Source organism: Cololabis saira, chromosome 8, assembly GCF_033807715.1.
Source record: "Cololabis saira isolate AMF1-May2022 chromosome 8, fColSai1.1, whole genome shotgun sequence".
Taxonomy (NCBI): domain Eukaryota; kingdom Metazoa; phylum Chordata; class Actinopteri; order Beloniformes; family Belonidae; genus Cololabis; species Cololabis saira.
The window spans coordinates 31,399,356-31,417,969 of NC_084594.1; the positions used below are offsets into that span (position 1 = coordinate 31,399,356).

The following is an 18,614-nucleotide window of genomic DNA, read 5'->3' on the forward strand; positions in this document are numbered from 1 at the left end:
TTAGCTGGATAACTGTCAAAATGTAGATGTTAAACATGGAATTTTAAGTGACAACATACTTGGAAGCCTGAAACACATCCCATTTAATTAAGATTCATGTGAAAATGACTGGTGGGGTGGTTTTGTTTTCAAGACCAGGTTTTCTGTGTGTACCCCATATGCATGTGTTTCAGGGGGATGTACCTCATTGCAGAAAAGGGCCAGAGCTTGCTTTTATCATCAGGCTGCAATCTTCCATTAAGAAGAATAACATGTACATTAAACAGAATTTCAGTTTGTATTCAGCCATAACAACAACACAGCCAAAATGATTTTTGTTTATACAATTAAATCCTTTATGTTCCCATTGCTCATTTGCTGAGTGTTGATTATATTTCTGTACTTTGACAGAATTATATAGCGCCAGACTAATCTTAATGCCTGTAGTAATGTTATCATGTAAAACCAGGCAGTTTTATCCTTCTGTTAATTGTTACCTAAAATGAAGTTTAAAATATGTTTTACTCTTGTTGCTCTCATCGGACAGTCTTTGAAGCAGAGACCAACAGGAAACAAAAGGATACAGGATGTTAGGACATGCTCTGCAATGCCGTTTAGCCAGAGAGAGTTTGCACTGTACAGTATGGCATGCACTGTAACGACAACCCCTGCTAATATATATGGAGACACCACAGTTGGATGATGTTAATTCAGTTGTTTTATTTTGCAGGAAGAAAACCAGATACAACTAACTATTTTATTCAATCGCTAAAGATTCTGGGTTTTTAAATCATACCGGTTTAATGCAGTGGTAAGCACTGTCGCTAAACAGCATCAAGTGTCCTGTATAAATCCTGGTTGTGCCTTTTGTCTGTGGAATTTGCATATTCTCCTCATACTTGCATAAGTTTTCTTTGGTCATTAAAAATAAAAAATGGAAATAGTATTTTTCTTAATCCTGCTCTTCCTAAAAATCCACATTCATCTCCTTTTATCTTGAGGGTTTAAGATGAGATGATTGTTCCAAAACCATGCCACAAAGTAGTCCACCAGTTCTCTGTACTTAGTTCACCTGTCCACCACAACCGTAGAGTCATCTTAGTGTTTCTGCAGACGGCACCTCTCTGACTTGTACTGGAAGTGTGAGGTTTAGAGTGTGAAGGGTAGTGGTGATAGTACAGTGCCCTGTGGTGCTCCCGTGCTGCCGACCACCTGGTCAGATAAGAAACATTTCATTCTCATGAACTGTGGTCTGTTTGTAAGGTACAGTCGCCTATCAGTAATCCAGGCGATTAAGAGACATCCACCTGTGTCTTCTGGGGTTTCTGACACAGCTAAGCAGGCTGATAATGATAAATGCACTGTGAAATCAAAGAACATGATCCTCACAGTACTGCCTGATTTTTCCAGATGACGGTGGGTTTGCTAGGATATTCAACTCGAACCCCCACAATAATAAGCAAACTGCATTGGGTTATAAGGGTCTTTTTTTTTTTTCTTTACTCGGGCGGGCCACTAAGTCTCTCTGGGTCTATTGATGTGATGTTACAGGTCTTTAGTCATTAAGAGCAGATAGATGAGATTTATTTGGTGCCCAATCAAGGCAGGATGTCTTCTACAGTTCTGGGATCTTTTTCTGGCTCTGGCTCAGGCTAAGGTTGAAGAGGTGCTGTAGAATCCTACATAACTGGTCTGCATAGGTCTTCAGGGGTTGACACCATCTGGCCCTGCAGCCTTGTTCTGGTTAGGTCTGTCCAGCTGCTTCTTCACATGACTGTAAGAGACAGACGGGCAGGAAGGGGAGGCGGAGGGGCCAACAGTTTCCACTGATGTGGTTGGTTCACGTGTATTGTATTTTTTTTTTCAAACCCTGACCACACATGTCTTGCATTATTCTGCAGGAGTTTGCGCTCCAGCTTGTTGTCTCTAATCTTGACTTTAAGTTTGTTTATTTCTTTTTTTTAATTTATTTATTTTTTACACACAGCTCAATAAATCTCTCTCTATAAATAATAATAGATAATAAATCTCGTTTTTTTTTCTCTTGTTCGCGAGCTCTTTCAGGTCACTGGTGATCCAGGGTTTGTTTTTGTGTAAGCACCAATGACATTTCTATCGAGCAAAAACAACATTTTATTTTTTCTTGTGGAGTATTTGACAAACTGTTGAAATGTTGGAAGTGGAGAAGATAGAGTTGTGGTTGAAATCTTTGGTTTAGCAACAATTCAGCAGATGAAATGATATGCAGAGTCTGCATCAGCTGATAGTGGGATATTTACCGTTACTAAAATGGCACTGATGAGTTCTCTTGGCAGATAATGTGGATGAGAACTTACAACTAACAGTTCAGTATCCAGGCTGCAGAAACGCTGTTTCACTGTATCATGTCCTGGATTAAACCATCTGTTGTTGACAAGAACCTCAATTTCACAGCCTTTATTTTTTCAAAGGAAGAGATGCTTTACACTCCTTTCTTTTCTTGCTGATTTGTTCCTGCTGTACATCCTCAATGTTTCCTCTTCAACTCACTGGGGATTTGATGTCTCAACTTGGGTATGATTTGGGCTTTTCAAATTTCAATTAATTGCTTCCACATAGACAGCTTTCTCATTGCAATGGTAACTAATTATAAAAGGTGCTGAAAAAGTGTCAGAAGTAACTGCAAGAATCTCTCAAGCAGCACAGCATCCAAGACTAGTACATTTTCAAAATGACAAAGTAAAACCTCAAACAGACATTTCATTTATGTCTTTGAGTTTATTTTTATTGTGAATTATCCATTTTTAAATAATTTTACTTTGAGTTTTTCATCCTGACATTCGTTCTACTGGTATGTTACCCTTTCACAATCTTCTTTTTTCCCTTTTAAGAAATTTGTTGTTAAGGGATGCAAGTAATCCGCTTTAACTGCAGTCATTTTTATTTGTAAAATTGTGTATTTTTACCACTTAAATTTTTTTTTTGCAAATTACAAGACTACTCCATGTTTTTCCTATGGTGGGTTTGAAAAATGAAGCATCATATTTAACATCTGATTAGCCTGAATGTGACTCATTATCTTCTCTCTGGGGTTGTATTCTGCAAAACACTTGACTTTTGATGAGATGCATAAATTAATTTTTTTTCTTTTCCTGATTTGTTTTAATAAAAAAAGAAAGGAACTGTGATTGTGTGGGATACTTATGAGTAGGTGGTTTCTTACCTGCAGCCAGCAGTGGTCACAGTGCTGTTTGGAGAAACGGAGAGGAAATCCGATGATGCATTAAAACAGCAACTCAGAATTACTGCCAAAGATGAACAAATCTTCACCATCCTAGACAATAGAAATCTTGTAAAATGAATAGTGGGTGGAGCAGCTGCTTTGTTGCAGATTTTTACACCGTGTCACTTTTGCATCTGTGTAATGTGATGTTACACAGACCCAACACAGAAACAACCCTCACAGACAAATGCCTTTTATGGGTCAAAAGTGATGCAGTATTAAACATTTCTAACATAGTGTTTGTTTAAAATTCTATGACATTCATTAGGTTTACATGTGATTTTAACTTGTGATTTAATAAAACCATCAAGTAAACATATATTAAGCTTTCATAATATATTTCAGTATCTTGATATTTGGTACGTTAAAGATCAGTGCATTTTAAAGTCTTTGTGTTTTACTTGTAAATACTGAGGAGTTTTTCTTGATATCTTTGGCCCAGGTCAGTGTCTGCAGGCCTCAATTCTCCTGCCAAGACCAACTCTATGGAAAAGAAGCTTCATCTTAAAAGCAAAGAATTACAAGAAACTCAAGACAAATGCCATAAGGTGAGTTTAAGCTTTCATTCATGAGCTGGCGTATGTTACATCACGGCCCCTTGTTTTAATATAATCATTTAAATGTTGCCCTTGAGAGTTCTTAAAAATAGAGGTCAGTACATGTGCATGTCCGTCTGCTTTTATTATTGGCAAGCTTTTTTTTTTTTTTTAATATATATATTTATTGCGAGCACTGTAAGAATTTACAGGATGCATGGTACACGGTACAAAAAAGAGTACACTTCCTGATAGTTTGCATCATAACCAGTGCTATTTTCTAACAAAACACATCAAGATAACACAAACACATAGAAAGAAAGAAGAAGAAAAAAAAAAGCTGCTATCATCATATTAGTGTGGGAGACTTGCCCCAGTCGAACTAGTTCATTCTGATACAGTTCAGAAATGGACCCCATACCTTCAGAAACCTGTGACTTAATCTGGATCCAAAGAAACATGTTTTTTCCAAATGTATAATGGAAATCATTTCATTAAGCCATTTCTTGAAACAAGGAGGTGAAGGTGTTTTCCAGTCCAATAAGATTATTTTCTTAGGCACAACCATTCCGAGCATCAGCGTCTGTTGTTCCTCAAGAGTGTAATCCAAGAAGGCTTCTGAACATCCAAAGAGAGCTAGTTTAGGGTCCAGGGGAAAGTCCTTTGAGTAAACTTTTGAAAACCAATCATAGATGCTTAACCAGAAACCATTAAGGAGAGGACAAAACCAGAAAAGGTGTGCTAGTGAACCATCTGCCATTTTGCACCTGTCGCATTCTGAAGATATTGTAGGATACATTCTGTTCAGTTTAATTTTTGAATAGTGAATCCTGTGTATAACTTTATACTGAATCAATCTGAGTCTGGCATTAACTGAACATGTTTGGATTCTTGCTAATGCCTCCTTCCAGATGTCCTCAGAAAGACTGATACTTAGTTCCCTGGCCCACGCTACTCTTATGTGGTCGGTGGATACCTGGGTGGCAAAGACAGACACAAAATGAGAGATCAAGTGTTTATTGTTAGGAGGAAGCTGTAGGCCCTTAAAAAATGAATGTTGTGTTGGCAGGCTTTCAAAATTTGGAATATTCTCCTTAACATAATGTCTAATCTGAAGATAGCGGGAAAAAATGTGAATGAGGGAGGTCAAATTTATATTTTTAGTTGATCAAATGAGGCAAACTTATGGGGCAACAGTGGGACAACAAACTTATGAAAAGATTTATAAAATTTGCAGCCATAGCCAGCTGGGCCCGCTGATTTACCAGAAGGAGATGCTTTAATTGCTTCCACCAGTTCAGAAAGTGAAATTGTGGAGTCCAGATCCTTTCTAGATGCCTCATCTAGTTTTGGGAGGTTAAGAGAGTCAAAGAATTTTGAGAAATCAGAATTCGTAGCCTTGGATTTGGTAGTATATAAATCAGAATAAAACTCCTTGAAACAGTTATTTATCTCTTTAGGATTTGTAAGTAAAGCACCTCTCTTGGATTTTATCTTATGTATTGAGCGACTTGCTTGTGCACCCTTAAGTTGCACTCTTCAATGCCTGGTAGTACATTCTCAATTTCCTCTAGACGTTTACGTTGTTCCTTTTTCTTTGACACTTCAAAAGACATTATGTGACCTCGCATGACAACTTTAAATGACTCCCAAAGATTGGAGTCAGACACTTCCCCATTGTCATTGGTCTCTAGGAATTCATTAATACGCTGAGTCATAAAATTATTAAAATCTTGGTCAGTAAGCAACAGAGGGTTAAAACGCCAGCAGTAGTTGAGTTTAGGTATGGATATTCTCAACTGTAAAGACACGGGTGGTCCGATATTAAAATATTATGATATCTTGTATTCTGGACACTGGGTATCAGTTTTGAATCCAATAAGAAATAATCAATCCTTCTGTATGACTTGTGGATATGTGGAAAAAAAGAATAATCTTTGTCTGTTGGGTGTTGGAATCTCCATATATCTACCATATTCCTTGATTTTATCAGGTTATTAAGGGTTTGAACAGAGGCCTTTGTAGGTGGTATACAAGCTGAAAGTCTATCAAAATATGGGTCTAGATAACGGTTAAAATCACCTCCAATCAATATGTTAGTGGTGCCCATATCTGGGAGTAGATCAAACATTTTCCGAAAAAAACATGGGTCATCGGAATTCAGACCATATATATTTAATAAGGTAACAGGGAATGAGTTAATGCACCCAGATATCAAAATAAATCTCCCACCAGGATCAGTAGTCATTGAATCGAACTGAAACGGAATATTCTTCCGAAAAAGGATTGCAACACCTCTAGCTTTAGATGAAAAGGGTGATTGATAGACTTGAGAGATCCGATTTGATCGAAGTCGCCGCTGCTCAGTGGCTTTTATGTGCGTCTCCTGTAAAAACATTATATCTGCCCCTAATGATTTGAGATGAGAAAAAACTTTCCCCCTTTTAATTGCATGACCAAGTCCACGAACATTCCAAGAAACTAAGTTAATGTTGTTTGTATCTTTTCTATTGGTTACTGACATATGCAATAGAACATAAAAAAATAAACTTGACAGGCATAAATTCAGCAAACATATAACATACACATCTGGCAGCTCTTGGTAACATAAAACAAACAAAGCAACATAGTGACAGATAAACAACACGACTAATCATCACATTTCCCCCCACCCAGCCCATATTTCTCCCCACCCTCCCCTCAAACACCTCCCTACAGGAGAGGTCAAAAAGCTTCATAAGCAGATGAGGAACGCTGGACGTATAGTAGCAGATAAGAATAAAAAAAAAAGAAAAATAAAAAAACACAGAAGCTAAGTCCTGTAGCCTCGGTTCAATGAAGAGAAATAAGTCATATACAACCGTCCTTTAAGGTTATTAGAGTTTAAATGAGAGTAGGTTGCTCTCAGTGGAGAAAGAAGAAACAGTGTCCCACCTCTGTCGATGAAAACTCATTATTGTTGAAAAGTTGGCTACTCAGCTGTTGTAGTTTTCAGCTCTGATTCCACAAAGAGCTCAGCTTCTTTGGCGGACGTAAAGACTTTGGACTGGCCGTTCACCTGTACATGTAACTTCGCAGGATAGCGCAGAGTGTGTTTCCATTTCCTCTCTCGCATGGTCTGCATCACCCGCCGAAATTCGTTGCGCTGATCCATCAAGTCAGATGTGCAGTCCGGGTAGATGAAGACGCGTTGACCGTTGTATTCCAGGGCGCGTTGCAGTCGAAGTTGGAGAATCAGATCCTTCTCATGGAAAAAGTGCACCCTGACCATGAGTGTACGGGGCCTCGGGCGCCCTTCCTCCGGTGGAATCTGCCGCTGGACGCGGTGCGCCCGATCAATCAGCACCGGCCTCTGAAAGTTTTCCTCCCCCAACAGTTTAGGGATAAGGCTGGTAACAAAGTCATTTGGCCTGCCCTTTTTTTCTCCTTCTGGAATGCCAATTATTTTAATATTGTTACGCCGCCAACGGCTTTCCAAGTCATTAATTTTAGCTTGGAGGAGTATGTTGTTTTTTTGCAGTTTGATAGTTGTAGCCTCTAACGCCATGATACGGGATTCATGATCGGTGACCGCCTCGTCAATTAAGTCCATCCTGTTGGAAAGATCCTTTTGGGATGCTTGTAGTGACAGAAAGTTCTGCTCAAATCTGTCAAACCGTGCGTTAATAGTTTTCAGGATCGAGTCTGACATCTCTTTCCACATGGTAGCCGTGGCATCAGAAATGTTGTCTTTGTCCATGGCGTCCGATGCTGGCTTGCTTTGTCCTTCGGCACTCCTTCCCTTACGAGTAGTAGGCATACTAGTTTGCAACTCAATTTAACCACTTGTTTCGTTAATCTGACTAAGCAGGAAATGTTTTTGAGAGCAAAATTCACTTTAGACGGCACTTAAAATCAAAGTTATGAACACGAGGTGCACAGCTCAGTAAATCAGGTCTGCTCCATACGCCGCCCCCTACATTGGCAAGCTTTGATAACTAGTTGCTAATTGGAAACTGTAAAATATTATGACCATATTTTGCATTTAGATCTAAATCAGTCTATCATTATGGGTATTAATACCAGACCACTTGTTAGTCTGGAACACTGGCTTAACAGAGATCAAGGAAGCTTCTGTCAGTGCTGCAGCCAGCCAAGATAATTTTGTTGTTTGTACATCACAGCTTTGTGATTCGAGACATTTTCATTGGAAGATGGATGAAAGAAATCAGTTATAATCTGAGTCTATTTTATTGGTTAAATATACCTTATTAGCGTACAGCACAAGATTATTTTGCAATGTGTATAGCGTCTATGGACGTAGATGTAAAACAAAAGTTATTTTGATAAAACTTCTATGAGCTGTCACTTTTACAGGGGATAATATTTGTTTCCTTGTTTCATCAAGATGGAGCAGGAAATCTCCAGGTTCCAGCGTAAAATGACTGACCTGGAGTCAGTGCTCCACCAGAAGGATGTGGAGCTGAAGGCCTCCGAGACTCAGAGAGGCATCCTGGAGCAAGATCTCGCCACCTACATTACTGAGTGCAGCGTGAGTCATGCTAGCTTTCACATGTGCTGCAAAATATAATAAGAATGTTTTAAATTCATAAATTAAGCTGCATAAGTTCATTTTGATTCATATTGGTATAGTTTTGAAAATCAGATGAAAAGGCCCTCAGTTTTCACACGTGTTTGCAGAGTCTGAAGCGAAGCTTGGAAGAGGCACGAGTGGAGGTTTCCAGAGAGGATGATAAGGCCCTGCAGCTGCTACACGACATAAGGGAACAGAGCAACAAGCTACAAGAAATTAAGGAACAAGTATGAGTATTTCCTCCCACATTTCCCCTGTCTTGTCTGCTACTCTTATGTTTTTGTTTAGTTTTTTGTTCCTCCATACACTAACGAAAAAGACTTTACTAAAACTGTCTTCTAAGCAAAACAGTTTTCAATCTAAATGTTGTCTTATTTAAGGATTTTCTATTTTTCACTGTTTTATTTTCATAACAGCTTTGTGTTTTATGTCATATTGGCTGATAAATGAGTAAACTAAAGAAGCAAAGAGAGGTTTCTCCTCACTGTTATACAGACGGGACTTTCCCTTCTGAGTCCTCAGCACTTATAAAGGTCGTCCCTCGAGATGGCAGCCCTGCAGGGTACTAAAGTGGAGACTTTGATCATTACTCCAGAGTTTCATGCACCTTCAATTCTGGGAGATTTCAACCGCACATGTAGTAATTTGATCCACTTCGATTGTTAAATTACAAACTTGAAATAGAACACATTTTTACAGAAGGATTCCATGAATGACTTTCATTCCTGGCCAATAACACGATGTTGTCATTAGATGAAAATCTATGTCCATACAAATGAGACTGATTTAAAAAGCAACATTAGTACCATCATCACTGTAACGTGTGACTACAAAAACTGAATTGTTAGTTTTTCTTTTCCCTTAAAGCACTGTGGTATATTGTTAGCATCTACAGCTTTAAAGTTGTAATGCTTTTGCTGTTATCTTTGATTTTGGCACTTTTGCTGATAAATGGTCGTTGCCACAGAGCACTGCGGCTTCTGTAGTTCACTGCACAACGAACCGGTGTCAGCAAATCTGGGAAGTACGCCGTTGTGTATATCACTGGCTGAAATTGCTGCCTGCACCAACATCTTGGTTCCTATTTTAAACCATAGTAAAATAAACCACTTGACAGTTGTCAAGACCTGAAGAGCTGTACCATTTACCATACTTTTACTCCATCCCTCACGAAAGGATTTGCATTTTAAGCTGTTTTGCTTTAACGGGCCTCCTTTGATAAAGATCAGAGCAGTGACTTCTCTGTAGTTAATTCAGAGAGAGGCTGCCGTGAAGTTTTTTAAACAGGTTCCAAAGTGCAATGACAGCACAACAGTGATGCAGTTTTGTTCAAATACACATGAAGTTAATAATTATTAACAAGTAATGTCAAAGTTGTACATAAGCTGTCAGTGTCAGGCTTCTTTACCACCGAAGATGTGATGTTTTATGTCCTGAGAACCAGTTTTGGCAGCCAAGGATCGGCTGCTGCCCGAAACACCTGACTCAAACATTCCCACCTGCAAGTGGTCATCCCACAGGAGGGCAAACCCATGTAGGGCAGTCAGACTCCACGGGTAGAGGACCAGCCACCAGGCTGATTCAACTCTGAGTTGAGCAGTTTGCAGCCAAATGTGACGCAACTGTGATGAGAATCAGCACCTCCAAATCTGAGACCATAATCCTCAGTTGGAGAAATACAAATGGGAGGGAAGCATTGCCTAAAGTGGAGAAGTTTAAATATCTTGGGGTCTTGTTCATGGGGGAGGGGAGATTGGAGTAGAAAATAAGCAGATGGATTGCTGCAGCATCTGCAGAAGTATAGGTCTGTTGTGGGGAAGAGAGATCTGTGCAAAAAAGCAAGGCCGTGCCCCCACACCCTGAACCTGGATAAGGGGAAGTTGATGGATATTGTTGTATGTTTCGTTGTACATTTTTCCCACCCTCTGTTCCTGTCCTCAGGAGTACCATGCCCAGCTTGAGGAGATGCAGGTGACCATCAGACAGTTGGAGGAGGACCTATCGGCTGCACGGCGTCGCAGCGACCTCTATGAATCTGAGCTTCGAGACTCCAGACAAACAAGTGAGGAACTCAAACGGAAAGCGGTGGAATACCAGCAGAGAATTCAGAAGGTATATGTGCACCAAAGACATTTACAAACATGTAATGCAAATAAACTTTAATTTATAATTATAATGAACTGGGGACAGAAGAAACCCACAGACTGAATGACTAGTATTTACAACTCTTTTCTGGCCTATAGGCTCTTAGGATGCCCTTCAGAAAGAACTAATGGTTGTATTTATGAAAAAGGATTGTTTTTTTTGCCATGCTGTGCTGAATAATGAATGAAAATATTGAATAAAACTCAATATTATAATTGTTATTTTTTCAGGCAAAAGAGCAAGGAAAAGTTGAAATAGAGGAGCTTCTCTCCAAACTTGAGAAGGTAAAAGAAGGCTCAAACTTTTTTTTTCCCCCCTGTTGGAAGAAATCTATGTACAGCTAAAGTTACCATCCAGTTCGAAAGAGCTCACCGTGTTCTCCTTCTTTAAGACCAACGCTGAGCAACAAGTGAAAATCCAAGAGCTCCAAGACAAACTGTCTAAGGTGAATTATTTCTTGACTGTTTTGTTTAACGATTTATCAGCTTTAATTTCATCATTGAAATGTAATTTTTCTCAGCATCTATGAAACACAATTATGCTTGTGTCCTAACAGTTTTGTCATCTCTGGAATTTGTTGTAGATTTATTCAGTAGAAATCTTTTTTTTCCTCCCGTCTACTTAGATAAGAACTGTTAAAGCATAATGAGACGGTTGGTTCTGGGATCTATAACAACCCTTTACCTGTTTTCCTCCTTTCCCCCTCCAGGCAGTGAAAGCAAGTACAGAAGCTACTGAGCTTCTGCAGAATGTCCGACAGGCCAAAGAACGACTGGAGCGAGATCTGGAGCGCCTGCGAGGAAAAACTGATTCCAGTGATACTTTAAAACGTCGGCTGAGAGAGACGGAGGTACAAACCTAATTGTGCATAGCAATGTTCTTGCTATTGACCTTTTTCTAAATATAATGATAGTCCAATTGTTGATTTTACATGAGTATTGTACAAGATATTTGATACATATGCAAGTTCAATGTAGGGATGTTAATAATTAATCGATTTTCGATTAATTGCCGTTATGAAATTACCCGATTAAAATTAACGATTACAATTAATCTATTTATTTATTTATTTTTTTCGTTTAATTTCACCAGCTGGTATTACGCCCGGACCACATTTAATGCGACACAACGCGCCGCGCCGCGCACATAAAGTTAGAAGAAAGAGACGGCGGATATGTTTGGTTTTAGTAATATCATGCTCAGGCAATGAGTCTGCAATGGCCCAGACGGGAGACACATGTAGCTCAGTGCTTAACTTTTATTTTTAATCCACTCTATATTCTTCTGGTTGTTCTCCGATATGCTCCCCTAAAGCCTGAATTATGGTTCCGCCTTAAATCGACGCAGAGCCGCCGCCGTAGCTTACGGCGTAGGCTCTGCGTTGTTGTAACGCGGAACCATAAATCAGCCTTCACCCGGTACATACATAGGTTTCTCTAAACATCTGTTCCCGCTACAGTTTTAACTAAAAGAAAATGTGCTCCAATACAGCAGGTCTCATAATTTTATTTTGAACACTGCCAAAACTCTAACTTAAAACGTAACTAGAACTTAAAATTTGCTTGACACAAATGACACTATTATGGCTGCTGCTGAAGTGCACTTTATATTATATTCCTTGTGGTACAAAAATGTCTTTTTGTTACTTTTGTAGGAATACAAAAGTAACAAATGTATAGGAATACATTAAAATGTCCTTTGAATTTTATATAAGCAAAAAAAATTATGTTTGTATCTCAGATGGGGGAAAAACGCCGCTTATCAACTAATCGATGATTGATCGATAAGGTTATCAACTGTCAATTAATGAAATAATCGATAATTTGCATCCCTATGTCACAGCAGTTCATTTAAATGCACCCAGTGTTATACAAGTTACACAATTGTGATGTCTATTCCTTTTCCTGTAGATCGACCAGCTAGCAAGTGTTATTCCACACACTTAGCATTATGTCCGTGTTATTTATACTGTGTTATTTATTTGTTCATTTGCGGTGGAAGCAGGAAGGCAGGAAGACCCTTGAGAACCAGGTGAAGAGGCTGGAGATGGTGGAGCGGCGGGAAAACAAGCTGAAAGATGACATCCAGACCAAATCCCAGCAGATCCAGCAGATGGCTGAAAAGATCCTGGTGAGACAGCTTCTGATAAAGCTCGCTAATACTCCCCACTGCTCTACCCCTAATTCCACCCACGCTGCCCGTCACTCACACCTCCTACTTTTTCAACCTTTTCTCAGTCTGCCCTCACAATCATCTGAGAGGGCATACTTGAAAACTCTTCTTGACAGAGCAGAGCTTGACAAACGATTATTGATAATCTGGTGCTCCGTATGTAGTTTCTTTTTATCTTCTGTGCATGATTTGTCAACATGACCAGGCACCGTCACTGTCAACTTTTGGATTTCCAGCTTTTCAATGCAAGTTCCTTAATCTTTTGGACATGTATTTGGCATGTAAATAGATATGTTAGAACAGGTCTCTTAATTTGTTTTTATGGTCCTTCGGTCAGATATATCCCATATTACATAATTATTTCAGGAACTGGAGGAGAACCTGAGAGATGCCCAGTCAACAGCACAAAGGATGGAAACTCAACTGGTTCAAAAGGAGAGGCTTTTTGAAGACAAAATCAAGGTTGGTCAGCCTACTATCTTTAATGTGATTGTTCTTTGTCAGTCATAATATTTTAAATCAGTGTTACATTGGATATTAGTCACAGAGTTTACAGTGAAATGAAACAGCACTAATCAAGTTTCCACAGCACGTTGTTCAGTACATTTACAATCATGTCGAGAGGGATTGCCTTATCATGTTTATGTAATAATTGCTTGGGGGTCGTGTTCTGGGTCTCTGGAAAGCACCTAGAGATAACTTTTGTTGTATTAGACGCTATACGAAATAAAATTGAATTGAATTGAATCATGTGGCAGGTCAACGGCTCCAACCTAAATGTGAGTACGTCACCTTCGAACTAACACTGTCTGGCTTATCAAGGTTCTGGAAGCCCAGATGAAGATTGATCTGGCTGACAAGGAGAGCCTGGAGGCAAGAAGGGCCCAGCACGAAGAGGAGTCGAGGGAGAACTGTAAAATGATCAGTGAACAGAAAGCAGTAAGAAAACATACCAGTCTGTTTAAAATGTTCTGATGATGCCATTACCCAGGTCTACACGATACATGTAGTACTGACTGCATACACCTCACTGAGTGAGAGTTAATTATCTTACAGTGAATTGTTCTCAGTTACACACCAGGGCTGGCTTTTTTTTTCTCCTGCATTCAACTTCTGATATGAGTTAAGTATTGGGATGTGCTCCTTTTTAAAAAGACGGATTAAATTGCAGCATGTTTCATGTCGCCCAATAAAGCCAGGGCTTAAGTTCTAATCAGGTTAACCTTGTAGAACTGAGGCAGATTAAGAAGATTTAAGGGAATCATCTGATATTGACGGTAGGCCTTTGAGGCAACACCTAAATGGTTTCTAATACGATTTTGTTGCAGTACAGCATTCTGCTACCTATAAAAGTTTTGCTGCTGAAATGTATGGTTCAAATGTATCTTGTAGGATTTGCTTATGAATTAATGAGGAAGACATCTTTGCTCTCAAGTCTGTTAGGAAGTGATTTGCAGCAAGTTGTTGTGTCCTCCTCTTCCCACAGACCATTAATGCTATGGATTCAAAGATGAAAAATCTGGAACAGCGCATCGCTGAGCTGTCAGAGGCTAACAAGCTGGCTGCTAACAGCAGCATCTACACACAGAAAAATATGTGAGTTAACTAAAATCTTTGCCCACACTGTCCTTTCTTATGGAGCCACACACTTTATCCCCAATGTCCTCCTTTTTGCACCATGGTGCTCTGTACTTTCTGCATTTAAAAAGTTTTTTCTCTAAAGTTCAAGTAAGGAAATGCAATTCTAACTTATCTTTTCTCAGAATGTTTATACATGTTAAATATATGCTGTAAAACTCTTGTGACTATTTTAAAAGATGCCTGCTTCTAAGCATGCAATATAAGTGGCATCTGTTCTTTTTTTTGTTTTGTTTTGTTTTGTTTTTTGTCAGGAAAGCCCAGGAAGAGATGATCTCAGAGCTTCGACAGCAAAAGTTTTACTTGGAGTCTCAGGCAGGCAAACTTGAGGCCCAAAATGCCAAACTAGAAGAGCACCTGGAAAAGATGAGTCAGCAGGAGCAAACCAAGAGAACTCGGCTTTTGGAGCTGGAGAGCAGGCTGCGGGAGGTGAGACAACAGGAGGTTTAGAGAAAATCTATAAGCTCAAGATTAAGTAATTCACTTTAAAAAGCACCGAGTGTAGCCTTACATCATTACCTTCCACAATAAGGATTAAGACTCTTGATCAGCAAGTAAGCTCGGATACCCTTCAGATAAATTGCTAATTAGATACAAGTCTATCATTTCCCAGTCTATAAGAACATTTCTGTTTTCTAGCATTGGGTGCATTAAAAAAACAGCCTAAAAAAACAACAGATTTTTACATTATGTTTTTCAACTATTCAGAAAAATGTTTCCCAAAATGCATTAGCTGTGTGTGTGTGTGCAGCAGTTTTGTCATAACTGAGGCAGTGTCTCTTTTCTCTGTAGATCTTGTTTGTAGTGGACAGCCTGTTTTTATATCTACCGCATTGACACTAATTGCAGCCCTCTTTGTGCCTCCACGTACGAACACAGTCCTCACACAGTCCCCACACAGTCCTCACACAAATATCTACAATAATTTGCGTTTAACCATTTCCATCTCTGCAGTAGAGAAGCTGAATGCACCTTGGGGTTTCTTTTTGTGCAGTCTGCATTTCTGTATCTGCCAGGAATTGTTCTCTTATCACTAACCTAATTTTCTTCCTTTTTTATACATGTATTTGAGGCACATAACCTATGATGTATTAAAATGGGATGATTTTTCAAGCTGCATTTCATTACTATTACTCACTTTCCTGAAATCTGGTACACTAAACAAGATCATTTTGAAAATCAAATGTAAATGCTACTTATTACATGTATGGAACCTGTATTATGATCAAAGTATTGACTGTTTCTCCTCCCGATAGATGGGCCTAGAACATGAAGAAGAAAAACTGGAGATCAAGAGGCAGGTGTCAGAGCTGACCTTGTCCCTGCAGGAGCGAGAGTCCCAGATCAGCAGCCTTCAGGCTGCGCGTCTCGCCCTGGAGAGTCAACTGCAGCAAGCTAAGACTGAGCTGGAGGAGACCACTGCTGAAGCTGAGGAAGAGATAACTGCACTAAGGGTAAGATGAGCTTCTGCAAACACATGTAGCCAGTCATTCATAGTCCTTGTTGAGAGGTATTTGGAATATGCAAAAAGTGTCTTCAGATTAAAGTCTGTCTCGTGTGTTCGGTCTGGAGGATGGTTCATGTTGCATTTTAAATATTATCTGCAGTCTTGGCAAAAGGCTCTGGCTGTAATTAAAATTTAGTTTCTGCAAGCTTTACTGCTTCATGATTCTTGGATCATATTTTCACATGTTTCCACAGTGTACCAAAGAACATTTATAACTCCTCCACAGGTTTCCAAGGTTTTTATTGGGAATTGAATCAGATTTATATTAAGATTTAATATTTACAGATGTGTTTTCCACAGAGCACAATTTTTTAATGGGGTGCATGTTCATCAGCTTTTTCAGGATTGACCACAGGTCCTCGGTATGATAGGAACTAGAGACTATCCTGGCCATGGATCCAATATTTTAATTGTATTATTAATGGCACGATACAAGACTTATGGTAGCATTAATCTTTTCTATTGTGGACAATTTTCCAAGATTTTTCAAACAGCTGGAAGGGAGTTTTATCAGAGAATTTTCAGGCCAATTTTTGTATGTAACAAGTCTGATGTAAATGTTTCTTCAGATGAAGCTGTTTCTAGAAATAAATCTGAAGTATTTGGCATTGAAAGCCTTGGAAACTTATCAAATGCTTATAGATGTTCTTCAGTGTGCCATGGAAACGCATAAAAACATCATCTAAAAATAGTGAAACAGCATATCTTGCAAAAACTAAAATATTTATCACCATCATATGACTATGTCTAAATAACAGCTGTAACAATACAATATTTCTTAGTACTTCTTGCTGTCATATTTGCTTGTATTTTTATTGTTCATTTCCTCTTGTTTTCCACAGAACCACAGAGACGATATTCAGCGGAAGTTTGATGCCTTGAGAGACAGTTGTTCAGTAAGTACCGTCACTGGCTTTCGTTTACAAAGCAACAAATATGAAAAGTTTTTTTAAGACATCTGATTATACTGTACGTGATGATTCATGTGTAAAAGTACATTTTGATGTAACAGTGCAAAAACACCACAGAACGTTGTTATCTAGTGATGTAACTTTGCTGCTATTTCACATGCTTTTTAATCATTTTGATGACTGACTCTTTAGCTTTGCACATTGCTCTAGAGGCTTCTGTGACAGTTTTGTAAACATAGTTTGTCAAATATTTATTCTAAGGTCTCTTTTTCTTAAATCTATTGCCTCTTATTTAATTAATTTGCATTTTATAATGTTAACGTTATAGGCTCTCCCTAAATCTGGTTTAATGATTGACAGTGTTAATATCATGTTCAAAAATCTGAGAATCTTTATTTGACTGGCATTAGAAAACTCTGGTTATCCAGCTCTTACAAGCTGATATTTCTTTGGTTAGTTTGGCTGGAATTAAGTTTACTATCGTTCACATAAAAGCTTAAAAGTATCTGAAGTACACATGAACTCTGACTTAGACAAGGACATACATTTTTCACCACCACTTCTATATGTGAAACTAACACCTTTGCCTGTTTGTTTTGCCTCAGGTGATCACTGACTTGGAGGAACAGCTCACACAGCTGAGTCAGGAAAATGCTGAGCTGAACCGTCAAAATTTCTACTTGTCAAAACAGCTTGACGAAGCGTCTGATGAAAGGGAAGATCAGATACAGCTGAGCCAAGAAGTAGACCGCCTTAGGAGGGAGGTGGCTGACCGTGAGATGCACCTCAACAATCAGAAACAGGTAATAGGGTAAAAAGTGAAAGCAGTTGAAATTAGGCATGGGGCGATATACGATATTATCGTATATCGCGATAAAAAACGGCCGCGATAACGTTATCGTGGGGTACTGTAATTATCGCCAATTTTTTTTTTTTTTTGGAAGAAAGTGTCAATTCACTCGCCCGGTTGCATATTCGGCCCAGACCGGATACGGATCCAGCTGTAGAGGCGGAGCGCCGGGCGGAAGTGAAGAATCCCCCGACGTGTGTTATTGTTGATGAGCAGGCAGAGCAGCCAGCCACTGGCAGCCAGCCACTGTTAAAGTTTCAGAGAGTAATACAATCGGTGTGCATTTGGCTCTACTTTGTCACTTTATTTCTATTTGTCACTTATTTCTTTCGACTCTCAGGGAAGTATTTTCTTACAAAAAAAGAAAGTTCAAATAAGTACCGGTACTATAGTTTACACTTTGTAATGCATAACATTTACAGTACACTATTTGTTCTCTACCTCAAGTGTCACTGTGTTGAGAATGATTTGAGAATAAATGTTCTGAAGGAACCAGTGGATCCACGCTTAGTGTTTTTCCTTGCATTTTAAGAATTTTATAAGCGACACGCTAATATCGTGATAATATCGTAATCGTGATATTTTTGTCCACTAATATCGTGATATGAAATTTTCATATCGTCCCATGCCTAGTTGAAATGCATTAGCTGCTAATTTATTTATTTATTTATTTATTTTTTTACTGCTTAGATATTTCAGTTCCATTGTAACATTATAGGCCTGTATCACTTGGACAACATAGTGACAGTGAAAACGTAGATGTAGCAATTGTAGTCTCAACAAATGCTGTAAAGGTTGTTGACTTCAGTCTGTCCTTTTCATTTATGCACTCAGAACATTGAGACTCTGAAGACAACATGCAGCATGTTGGAGGAACAAGTGGTGGAGCTGGAGTCTCTTAATGATGAGTTACTGGAGAAGGAGAGGCAGTGGGAGGCATGGCGATCAGCCCTGGAGGACGAAAAAAGCCAAGCTGAGAGACGCACCAGGGACCTTCAGAGACTGCTGGACAATGAAAAGCAAAACAGGTAACAGTGAGCC

At 39.0% G+C, this 18,614-nt stretch overlaps 1 protein-coding gene across 8 annotated transcripts in view; it reads left to right on the top strand.

Moving 5' to 3' along the window:
* cita (citron rho-interacting serine/threonine kinase a) overlaps nt 1–18,614 on the top strand; it is a 57,160-nt gene that overhangs the window by 16,747 nt on the left and 21,799 nt on the right. For 4 of the 8 annotated variants that reach the window (XM_061727751.1, XM_061727750.1, XM_061727755.1 and 1 more), the window contains 16 exons: nt 3,684–3,789; nt 8,165–8,308; nt 8,458–8,577; nt 10,292–10,462; nt 10,726–10,779; nt 10,887–10,940; nt 11,205–11,345; nt 12,497–12,625; nt 13,034–13,129; nt 13,490–13,606; nt 14,154–14,263; nt 14,560–14,734; nt 15,562–15,759; nt 16,655–16,708; nt 17,329–17,526; nt 18,408–18,601. In XM_061727751.1, coding sequence (XP_061583735.1) covers nt 3,684–3,789; nt 8,165–8,308; nt 8,458–8,577; nt 10,292–10,462; nt 10,726–10,779; nt 10,887–10,940; nt 11,205–11,345; nt 12,497–12,625; nt 13,034–13,129; nt 13,490–13,606; nt 14,154–14,263; nt 14,560–14,734; nt 15,562–15,759; nt 16,655–16,708; nt 17,329–17,526; nt 18,408–18,601 — 2,061 coding nt within the window. The remainder of the gene's footprint in view (nt 1–3,683; nt 3,790–8,164; nt 8,309–8,457; nt 8,578–10,291; nt 10,463–10,725; nt 10,780–10,886; nt 10,941–11,204; nt 11,346–12,496; nt 12,626–13,033; nt 13,130–13,489; nt 13,607–14,153; nt 14,264–14,559; nt 14,735–15,561; nt 15,760–16,654; nt 16,709–17,328; nt 17,527–18,407; nt 18,602–18,614) is intronic. The other 4 variants (XM_061727752.1, XM_061727757.1, XM_061727754.1 and 1 more) reach the window with 1 other exon arrangement.